The sequence below is a fragment of the Bactrocera tryoni genome, chromosome 1, assembly GCF_016617805.1.
Source record: "Bactrocera tryoni isolate S06 chromosome 1, CSIRO_BtryS06_freeze2, whole genome shotgun sequence".
NCBI classification, from domain to species: domain Eukaryota; kingdom Metazoa; phylum Arthropoda; class Insecta; order Diptera; family Tephritidae; genus Bactrocera; species Bactrocera tryoni.
This window is the reverse complement of record NC_052499.1, coordinates 67,584,519-67,596,665: the sequence shown is the minus strand read 5'-3', so window position 1 is coordinate 67,596,665 and position 12,147 is coordinate 67,584,519. Positions and strand designations below refer to the sequence as shown.

The window sequence follows — 12,147 nt, the reverse complement described above, 5'->3', positions numbered from 1 at the left end:
GCACACACAACGGATATGTTAAATAGAATTTTCAGGCGTTCTACATGTACAAGCTTCCAGAAAGTCAACATCCTCAAGCAAGTAGACACTATTTCAGGCGGAATTCTCTATAAATGCATTCTCTAATAAGTGTGTACATTCAACTGGTATGCTCAAGCAATGTGTTATTCATATAAGCAAACCGAGCCAATGCAAAATGTATTGGAAATTGAATTAAAATTTAGAAAAAAATTTGATTACTGTTTTCTTTTCAAAAACAACTTAAGGGGTTGCATGGATTTACGGGATTCAAAACGTTGATTTTTCATTGTCATATTAAATTCGATAACACTTCAAGAATATTGTACTAAATTTTCTCGAATCTACAACACTTTGTTTTTGAAGTCGGTTGGCAAGATTTTTCGCGAACTACTCAACCTACAATTCTTAAAGACTATGACGAAGGATTGTTTTTTTGATTACAACTGTTCGAAAAAGACTGTGGCCAAATTTTCACTGAAATTTTGGGGAAACCCATGTAAGCCCTTAAATGTTTCAACATTTATCATCTTCATCTTCTTCTTTACTGGCGTAGACACCGCTTATGCGGTTATAGCCGATTTAACAACAGTGCGCTAGTCGTTTCTGCTTTTTGTGTGGCGCCAATTGGAGATTCCACCCGAAGCCAGGCCCTCGCGGAGCATACCACAGACCAAAAAACTTCTACTATACAAAACGCGAACTTAGCAATATTGTAGGGATCATCACAGGGTAGGTGGCCCTTTCAGAAAATTGGAAAAGTGTATTCGGTCGAATGCAGTGGATGTGAGGAGGGGGATGAGACACATTTCGTTGGGTATGCACCGTTTTCAGCCGAATGAGACGGGATATATTCGACGTCTCTCAATGTTCCAACTCCAAGTTGGACAACTGAAGTGGAAAAAATCAAAAAAACAAATCCACTGAGTTGCTGGATAATGCTTAAATTGGTTACCATTGGTTATTACCCGGGAGTAATTCTAAGTGCAGCCGCCCTGTGCCTCTCTTCTCGACCAACCAACCATTGGCAAAAAAGTGTATACATTTTAATATATTATATATATGTATATATAAATAATAAGCTTATAAATAATTAATAGCGCATTTGGTTGAATATCAATTGATTACTACAACGATTAGGTTAGTCAATTTTTCCGCGAGATAACGTAAAAACTAAATTTTCAAAAGATAGTGACTTATTATATTTAGGAAAGCACCTGTCAAGCTGTCACTGAAGATTTTCATTGTAATTGGCAGCAATGTTAAAATCTTTAGAGATCGGATGTTCATGATGTGATTAAATATAATAAACTATCGATTTATTATAAAGAATTTTTTTGTTTTTAACTTTTTTATAAACATTGTTAATATATATATATTGTCATTAGACTATGTTACGATGACTTCGCTCGCTTTGCTAGACCTCGCTTTGTCAATAAACTGGAAACATTACGGTAAGGCATTTCAAAGAGTACAGTCAACGGAAACGATAATATATGCAAAATAATGATAAGTCCGATATAAAGCACAAACTGAAATGGAAATAAATAGCAACTTAAATAGAAATGTTTAATAATTTTCCAAAAAATAATATTTTTTTTATGAGAACAAAAAATTTTGAAATTTATTTTTAATATTCTGTTAAAAAAGTTTTTTTTATGGTTTAAATGTGTATGGATTAGGTTTGTAAAATAATAAAAAAAATTTTGATTTTTATTATTTTTTAATTAAAATAATTAATAAAAACTTGGAAAATATTTGTCAGGATAATATTATTTAATATATTTTTTCTTATTTTTCATCATATTTTCATAAAAAACTATTTTTCTTCCACAAATGTTCATAAAACCGCAACCGCTTATCAATTTAACTTACCATTCGAATCGGTTCCACAAACACCAACTTACTGCCCGCGGTAAAAAGGCATATAATAACCATAGAATTCAGCAACGATAAGGCATAGGACACATGAATTGCTTTCTGGAAGATTTTGGCACTCAGAAAACGTCTATGCCAAGCGAGCCGATTATTCGCCGCAGCAATAATGGACCAACAGCCGCTCATAGTATAAAGGCAACGTTGTAGTATGAAAATAAAGGTCTCCACCCACACTAAATAGCCACGCCCCAATGGGGCGGGTCGCATACAAATTATAAATACTAAATGAATGAGGTGGCAGTAGAAATTCGTTAGTAATTTAAAAGACTGAAGCTGAGCATTATATTCGAGATATAGCCAACAAGTGAGAGCACCGCAGAGATATGGAAAAATTCGCACCAGTGGATGCGCATAGAACTGGGTAAAGTACGTAAATGTGGTCTCCAAAGATATCTGAAAGTTAACCTGCAGGCCCACGATTGTTTGGTATGCCAAAGATGATATCATTAGCAACAATAGAGATATCTTAGCATATGTTGGATGTCTGGAAGAAGAAAAAGCTTCTTACTAGGTATAGAAATATTTTTATATCGGAATTTACTTAGCATAAATAACCAAGAGCACTGTCAAGGTGATCGCATATTGTATTTCCAAAGACACAAACCAGGTCCATGCCAAGCACATGTCTTTATGATCGTATAAATTGTGGATGAAGAGCACGTTGCGCCACCAGTAATGCTCGCAGTTTTCCGTTACAAAACCCGATACATTAAACACGGTTGTACTGTCGTTGTATTTCATCATTAAATAGGTAATACATAGCATAAAATAGTAGAGCGGTGCTAATCTGAAATTAACATAAAATATGAAATAAGTTGTATTTGTTCCCTAATTGTTCAATTAAGTTTTTATATCCAATTGTGAATTTCAAAAAATCGATTTCTCGTTTTGCATAAAGGACCGGACCTCTAGTAAGTTTAACGTACATATCTTCTGAACCGTTCAAGCATTCCTACCTATTCTGCGAAAATTGGTGAATTCGAATTAAAACACTGCCCACTCCCCATATAACGGTACTATATCAATGGTACGATAGCGCTTTATAGAAACCGGTGTCGAGTTTGGACGATGGGGCGGCACTGCCCGCATTTAGGTAAAACCCTTACCAGGTGATCTACTCGACCAATTTCAACCGAATTCGGTAGATAATATTATCTCAACATTCCTACATTAGATTGCAAATGTGGCCGAAATGATACAAAAACATAAGTTTTAATTCAAACAGAATCTTTCACTTTCCAGTATACGAATCAGTATCCAATCAATGCAGATCTTATATTTGTTAACTAGTAACAACCAGCCTTATGCCTGAAGGTATGTAAGAATGTGAAATGATCATCTAGTCGCCGCACAAACCGAATGATCACAATCAAATACTGGTATGGAAAACTTTTTTTATTTCTGACAGATTCGGCTGCACCGAAGTTAACGTGTTTTCAAAAGGTAACTCACCTGAGAAAACGGTGAAATGTCAGCTTCGCGATTTCCAAAACACTTCGACTGAAGTTTAATCGTCTTATAGTTTCCAATTGACTTCGATTTCGCAAGTAACTGTAGGTCTGTAGAAATCCACTATACAAAATATATGCGTTTAATATACAATTCAAATATTGATGGAAAACTGAATGCGAAACTCGCCTGATTAGTAAAAACACATCCATAGCCACCTCCATATTTCCCATTCTACTCACGTAAGTGAAAAGCTGTGTTGGATTGCTGACAATGGCTTTCAACATAATGAAAGTATGGAAAAATGTGGCAATAAGAGCACTCTCAATGCGTCCACCATTCAAGAAAGCAAATGTATTGGTTGCGCTATCGGGCGGCGCGAGTATCTTCGAGCAATTTAATTGGAGATCATAGCAAAGTACAAAATCCTCAAACGAGCTTGCCTGCACTTGAACATTTGTGCTTGATAAGCGTCTTCTGCGCAAATAATAAGCATACAAAGTCATAAACAGTGTGTAAGTGACAAAGACCACGACTAATTTGAATGCAATCATTTTATAAAAATCGCCCGCATTAAGCGCCATTGTCTTCACTTTGAGCACACGCGGTTTGATCACATGGAGATCAGCGTTAAGAAAAATCTCACTTTCAAAATATGCAATGACCAACTGCATCAACTGTTGGGAGTTACACTCAGAGGGCACGCACAAACCGATGTGTAAGAGTTGCCGTGCCTGCCCATACAAGACGTCTGCTTGATATGAGGAATTGTGGGTGGCATAAATAACGCGATAGTCTACATCAAAAGGCGTTTTGTCCGTTAGCAGGGACATATTCATTTTGTGCGCCACATAGCGTGAAATATCCAAGTTAAGGCCGTTCCGTGCCGCCTCGCACAGCTCAGCACTACCCAGCCACAAGTTATCGCCAAGCATGAAAGCGGGTGGTTGTTTGCCAGAGGCGTCAAGTACTGAAAATTTTTGAAATCATAACTTTTTTAATTATAACAACAATTGGCGTTGCAGTGTGTTCCCACCTTTAAGCGCCCAAAAGGCGCGCTCCAGAATGCCGCGTCGCAGCTCCTGCAAGCGTGCGTGACATTGCTCACCCACTAGTTCGGCTTTGCTTACGGTAGTCAGTGGGAAAAGTATGGTGTTGTATTCCAATATATCTGACAAACTTAGATGATTTCTCGGCACTTTTGCGTTTTCAGTTAAATTACCGTTTATTGGCGCTAAAATAGCCACGATTATTAGCAATAAAAGATTCCACGGCAATTTGTACATTATTTCGTAGATTATCAAATTGGTTTTTGTAATAACCGATATTACGCTTCGACCTACTGATCAGTAGTAGAGATTTAGACAGACTGTGTGGCAGTAGAAAATATTGCATCATATATGTACATATTACTATATATAACTTCATTTACATAAATATGAGCACATAATAAAGTAATTAAATATTTAGTTAAAAACTTGAAAAAATTTAGTGCAATGTAAAGTTGAACATAAGATTTATTAATATTATTAATAAAAAGTTTTTATTTTCTATGCTCTTGTCACATGTTGCACAGAGTAGAATAGTTTTTCCATCTAGCAGTTGCTTGTAATACTTAAAAATAATCGAGATAAATGTGGAGTATCATTTTTATAAACATATGTACATACATATGTATATGTATATATAGTATATCAAACGGGGGGTCTCTCATTCGAGGCTGATTGTTATTATACTCTTGCAACCATTTGCTACAGAGTGTTATAGTTTTGTCCACCTAACACCGTATCACCTAAAACTAAGCGAGATAGATATAGGGTTATAAATATATAAATGATCAGGATGACGAGAAAAGTTGAAATCCGGTTGACTGGCTGCCTGTCCGTCCGTCTGTGCAAGCTGTAACTTGACTAAAAATTGAGATATCTCGATGAAACTTGGTATGTGGGTTTCTTAGTATAAACAAAAGTTCCAGTTCGTAGATGGGGGTAATCAGATCACTGCCACGCCCACAAATCGCTATTAACCGAAAACATAAAATGTGCCATAACTAAGCACTCACTTAAGATATTAAACTGAGATTTGGTACAGAGGATCGATGTCGCAAGGGACACCTATGTGAAAAAACTTTTAGTCGATTTTAACAGTACCGTTATATGAGGAGTGAGCGGGGTTATTCCCCGATTTCATCCATTTTCACACCATCTGTAGCAATTTTTGAAATATTCGTCCGTCCTGCTGGGAGAATGTGGTTGTTGTGGCTTTAGTGGTTTAGGAGATATGCAAATTAAACATTTTAGACGGCGAGAGCAGGCCCACTTTTTGGTGAAATGCCATATCTCGGGAGCCGACAAACCGATTTCGACAAAATTTAGTACGTAGCATTCTTCTTGCATTTTTATGTCACATTGCCACACCTTAAGTCATTTCCTTGTTTTTGATTATTGCTAGTTGCAAGAGTATAAAATGTTCGGTTGCACCCGAACTTAGCCCTTCCTTACTTGTTTTTCATTGAGTGCTTTTATTAACATTGCGGGTCCCAAACCCAGCGTACAATCCTGCGGAGGGGATGTTTCGCCTTCTCACTTTAGCTCGCTTTCAAACGAATGTTCTGCCACTCCCAAGTGAATGGTGTACAGCGGATGAGGTACGCCGATGATATTGATAACATTGACCTCAACACCCGTGCTGTTAGTTCTGCTTTCTTCAAACTGGATATCTCCTGTCATCAAACAAACAGTCGTCACACTCGCAACTTGGCTCTCACGTCACTGCTGACAGTCATAACTTTGAAGTCGTAGATAATTTCGTCTATCGTCCACCAACAACGTCAGCCTAGAAACCCAACGCAGAATAACTCTTACCAACAGATACTACTGAATAATGAGTAGGCCATTAAGAAGTAAAGTTCTCTCTCACTCATTATTCCCGTCCTGCCAAATGGTGCAGAGGAATGGACGATGGCAACATCTGATGAGTCGACGTTACGAGTTTTCGGCAGAAAGGTCCTGCGAAAGATTTATGGTTCTTTGGGCGTTGGCCACGGCGAATATCGCATTCAATTGAACGATGAGCTATATCAGATATACCACATTGACATAGTTCAGCGCATTAAAAGACAGAGGCTGCGCTAGCTAAGTCATGTCGTCCGAATGGGCGTAAACACAGCAACTCTGAAATTATTCGACGCAGTACACGCAGGGGGAAGCAGAGGAAGAGGAAAATCCTTATATTAGTTAGGTAATCTATGGCAATTTTTCACCTTATTTAATTTCAAGCAAAAAGAACCACTGAAAGAACACGTTCTCTTGCTTAGGAAACACGCTCTCTCAATTAAGATAACTCACATATTTGCCAATATATGGAGTATAAAGTCAGCCGGAAGTTCCAAAATATTATCATAGGTATATGGGTGCTAAGGAAATTATTAATCCGATTCCATCCATTTTTGGCATGCAAACATACTATTATCAGAAATGGATTCTCTGTGAATTTATATAAATTATCTCACAGATTGACCGATATTTTCAATAAAATCCCAATAGGAACTGGTGTAAAATTTAATCTCTCTGGCGCATTTATTTATAAATTTATCGCGCGTTTACTAGTTTTTAACCAAACCGTTATATGGGGAGTGTGCAGGATTAAAATTCGAATCCACCCATATTCACAGAGTGGGTAAGGGCGCCTAAAAGATTTGCCCGAAATGAATTTAGTTCTTATATCTTCAGTGGTTTGGTAAATCTTCAACTACAGACGATCCTCCCTAATGCAATTTGTTATACTAAATGAGAGCCTTATTCACTTATTGTCAAGCTTAGTTATGTTACTTATACGTTTTCGGTTAAAGGTTTGGTGGGCGTGGCAATGGTCCGATTAAGCCTATCTACGAACTCAACTTTACATTTTTGCCAAGAAATTCGCATACCAAGTTTCGGCAAGATATCTTAATTTGTACTCAAGTTACAGTTTCCTGGGACGGACAGTAACACGGAGTTCAACTTTTCTCGTCATCCTGATCATTTACTTATATATATGTATATAACCCTATACCCATATCGATTAGTTACAGGTGATACATACAACCTTTAGCGGTACAAAATATTATATTCTGTATCAACATATCGCAAGTGTATAAACATTATTGTTGTTTATGCTGAAAATGAATAAAATCGGTTAAGATCTTTGTCCCAAACTACCAACATTGTAGTCTCCATAATGTGATATCCTGATTTTGGTGATTTGTGCTAATTATGTTGACTTTAATACAAATACCTCGGACATAAGGCAAAATGTTGTAATAAAACTAAGTATATATGTATAAAGTTTTGTCAACACTAGAATATATCCACACTATTGAGCGTGCACTCGAACATAGAGCCGCCTTAGTTGTTTTTTTTTTTGGTAATGTTATGAATATTGACAACAGAGTGTAATAATTTTAATATGTTGTGTTTACACTGTACGCTCATAAATAGTGGTTAGTGCATCCGGTTGAATATATCGTACTAAGATTGTTATTTCTCTCGAGACACAAGGGCAGTTTGATAAGCCAGTGATCACTTAAAGTTAGACTTCAGTAGGCACTGCAATAAAATCAATGGATTACAACAAATTTGAGTGAAGTAAAAAATAAGTGGCATATGCAGTCTAGTATATAGCGACACTATAATAAGGCCGTGACTTAGAAACTCTGAAGATTGCCATTTGTGAAGAGCTTTAATAAATCGTGTTGTTCCATATAATTTTTGAGGGCAATAAAATGATACTCATGAATGGCTGATATCAAACTGAAGAGTTTAAATATCTTTAGCCTTCTTCCTTTGGAGTAGGTACATTATTTTTATCAAACTAAATAACTTTAATAATACATTAAAAATGGAGCCTTTTTTTAAGGGGTCGGTAGGGTAATCTTTTTAAATTTTATTTTTTTTTTCATTTTCTGTTCCCTCATACCCTTAGAATTAATGTAGAAACCCACTTTACTATTGGAAGGTTTCGAAAAAGGCCCAAAAATAATAATACCGCTCGACGTTCAGAACGCTCGGATGCACACTTCAAACTTTAAACGCGGGTTTCTCAAACACACACCTTTTTAAACTGGCGGACATGATTCCGGTCGAACTACTCAACCCAAATGTTTACAAAATGCCTGGCTATCGTCCCTACTAGATTCATAATTTTTTATAATTTATTGACAATGTTATGACAAAATTTAGGTAAAAAAGATGGGGAAAAATTAAAAAAAAAAAACCTTAATTACTATTTTATTTATCAGATGTCATCAAAGAATTCCGAAAAAATTTGTTTATACACTCCACGATATACCTCATGATATATGAAAAAAGTTCTATTGTAGAATAAAAATTTCTATGAAAAGAAAAAATGTCAAAAAAAACGGTCCAGATTACCCTACTGACCCCTTTAGGTTTTCGACTGTTCTTCATTTTTCTTTAGTAACAAATCAGATTTCGTATCTCAATAACTTATATCATAACTCACGGTCTTAATTAGCTTTATTGCTACATTTTGCTTCATGAAAGAAATATTTATTTTTACTTTACTTCTCAATTGCCTACTCAGTTCGCAGTAGCACCTGTTGGCAAGAGATATTCTGCGTTGGATTTCGAGGCAGACATTGTTGTTGGTGTTAATACTGGTTCCAAGATAGACGAAATTATCTACGACTTCAAAGTTATGACTGTCAGCAGTGACGTGGGAGCCAAGTCGTGAGTCCGACGACTGTTAGTTTGATGACAGGAGATATTTCGTATTGCCCTCGTTGTAGTCTGGAGAAAGTAGAACTAACGGCGCGGATGTTGAGACCAAACATATCAATATTATTGGCGTACCTCAGCAGCTGTACACTTTGGAAGAAAATTGTACCTATTCGATTAAATTCTTCAGCTCGAATTATTTTATCCAGCAGTAGAGTAAATAACTCGCACGTTAGGGAGTCGTAGAGATCCTTCCTGATCCTGACGCAACTTTTGGTTTGCCCAACGTCAGTTTACATATCTCTATTAGTTTTGCGGGGTTACCAAATTCAGACATAGCGGCATAGAGGTAGCTCCTTTTAGTGGTATTAAAAGCAGCTCTGAAATCAGCGAAGAGGTGGTGTCAGTCGATTCTCCTTTCACAGAGTTTTTCCAAGATTTGGCGCATGGTAAACACCTGGTTAGTTGGTGTTGTTCGGTATATGACGACTTGAAATATTATAAACTGATTTCGACTATTTTTGAATGTGATATCGCATATCTTAAAAAGATGTTGTGTGCAAAGTTTAATTTTTATAACATCTTTGGCTAGACTGTTTAGTGAAATAATCATAAGGAGTTTAAAATTGTGATATATGGGAAGTAGGCGTGGTTGTAGCCTGATTTAGTTTATTTTCAGTCTGTGATATAGCGATACAAATAAAATGTTACGAAACAAATTTTGGTCAAGTATTTTCTGAGATATGGGATTTTACCTAAAGTGGGCGGTGCCTCGCCCATTGCCACTAAAGTTTCATTTTAGCTGTAAAATTGTTACTTCTGATGTTTTTATTGTATGGCAAGTGAGCGTTGTTATTATCCGATATCACCCTGTCGAAATAATAATAATAAATTCTTTGGCAAGTTGTACGGATGGCTCAAAGATGGAGGATGGTGTTGGTGCGGAGATATACTGTCCAGAGCTAGACATAGGGCAGCCTTTTAAGATGCCGGACCACTGCAGTATATTTTAAGCTACCATGGGTGCTAATCTACAAAAGTCATGTGCAAACGCACACCCACATAATGGTGTTGGTAGATCGAGAAGACTGCAGGAAATGTCTAGAGCAAGGCACCAGGGAATGAATGATTAAAACTGGTTTAAGCATGGCTCATTGGCCTACCAAACTAACCTAACCTAACCCAGCAAGTTTGGTCATAGTCTTTGTATGACTATGAAGCACTATCCTATAGCACTGTGAAAAACTGGTACAACGAATTCAATCGTGGCCGACGCTCGCTCAAAGACGAATTCCGTGAAGGTCGTTCAAAAACAGCCGTTGTGCCAGAAAACATCGATGCCGTACGAGAACTGATAATGCAAGACCGTCATGTAACATACCTTCAGATAGGGGCATGCCTATGCATTTCTCCCACCAGCATACATTCGATATTGCATGAACACCTGGCAGTAAAAAAGGTTTGTTCTCGTTGGATCCCGCACAATTTGACAATCGCTCAAAAAAGGCTCGTGTGGATTGGTGTAAAGAAATGCTGAAAAAATACGATCGCAATGCGATGATGAGCCCGAAACAAAACAGCAATCGACCATGTGGGTCTTCCAAGACGAGCCAAATCCAACGAAAGTTGTTCGTGGAAGAAGCACTTCGAAGCAAATGGTCGCCTGTTTCTTCGGCAAAACTGGTCATGTGGCGACTGTTCCGCTTGAGCAACGTAGGATGGTCAATTTTGAGTGGTACACCACCATTTGTTTGCCTGAAGTCTTCGGAGAAATTCGAAAAACGAACAAGAGAAGACGAATCATTGTGCACCATGACAATGTGAGCTCTCACACATCGGCTCAAACCAGCGCCTTTTTGACCGGCCAAAACGTCGAATTGATGGGTCATCCGCCGTACAGCCCTGACTTGGCACCCAATGACTTCTTTTTATTCCCACATATCAAGAAAATAATGCGTGGTCAACGATTTTCGCCGCCAGAAGATGCTGTTGAAGCATTCAAAAACCATGTTTTGGAGGTGTCTCAATCGGAGTGGAAAAAATGCTTCGAAAATTGGTTTGAGCGCATGCAAAAGTGTATAAATCTTGATAGAGAACATTTTGAAAAACAATAAAACCATTTTCGTTGATGAATATTCCTATTTTCATTATTAGGCCAGAAATATATATAGCAGCCCTCGTATGAGCCATATCACAAACCATGTGAAATATAAACATTAAAGTTATTATGAAAATTGTTGGCATATATGTATATGTCCTCACTAAATGATTCAGTTTATCAATCGCAGTTTTGTGTCTTAATGTGGAGCTTAGTTATATCACTTGATAAGTTTTCGATTAACGCTATTTTGTGATCTTGGCAATATTTCGATTTTGCCCATCTGCAACACCAACCTCGCTTGGGGGACAAGGAACCCGAGAACCAAGTTTCATATCGATATTTAAATTTTTATTTCTTTTCTGTGATCATGCTGTTGAGGTCTTCTAATGAAATAATTTCAATGAAGGTTGGAGCCGGAGAATACGGTGGATGCCGAAGTGGTTCAAAGTGCAATTCATAACATTTTGCTATTGTTTCTTGAAATAGGCCGCCCATATCATCTTGGGTGTTCATAAATGATATGATATATGGGAATTTCTTAAATAATAAGCATCGTTGTATAGAATAAACTTAAGTATGGAAGTGATCATTTCGAATAGATCTAGTTAGGTTTGAACAATGACATGGCGATTTATAAACTACCAAAAGCCACTACTTTTCAATACTTGAATGCTTCCATATAAATAATGACTATCTTTACGACTTCATAATAATAATTGTCATTCGTGATGTTGTAGCCAAGACGTGCTTGCGCTTATCAATGAGTTCAAACCATTCCCATACACCGTAAATCTATCTATAAGTATTAATGTTCGTTCAACATTTTTAATGGCATATCAATCGATTTTATTGCGGCACTCTCTCGTTTACCTAAACTAAAACACAATAATTAGGCAATAATCGGATTCTACGAAGTAGCATTTA

General features: G+C 37.0%; 1 protein-coding gene across 2 annotated transcripts in view; it reads right to left on the bottom strand.

The window, feature by feature from the left end:
• The window catches only part of LOC120774281 (O-acyltransferase like protein-like), a 52,482-nt gene extending 47,723 nt beyond the window's left edge, over positions 1-4,759 (bottom strand). Inside the window, exons 1-6 of one of the 2 annotated variants that reach the window (XM_040103777.1) lie at positions 4,442-4,759; positions 3,595-4,375; positions 3,409-3,528; positions 2,498-2,743; positions 1,894-2,440; positions 1,388-1,550 (exon numbers count right to left, since the gene is read on the bottom strand). In XM_040103777.1, the coding sequence (XP_039959711.1) occupies positions 1,413-1,550; positions 1,894-2,440; positions 2,498-2,743; positions 3,409-3,528; positions 3,595-4,375; positions 4,442-4,691 (2,082 nt within the window). In that variant the 5' untranslated portion in view covers positions 4,692-4,759 and the 3' untranslated portion in view covers positions 1,388-1,412. Of the gene's footprint in view, positions 1-1,387; positions 1,551-1,893; positions 2,441-2,497; positions 2,744-3,408; positions 3,529-3,594; positions 4,376-4,441 lie in introns of those variants that run through there. The other variant, XM_040103785.1, reaches the window with a different exon arrangement.
• Between the last annotated feature and the right edge of the window lie 7,388 nt (positions 4,760-12,147).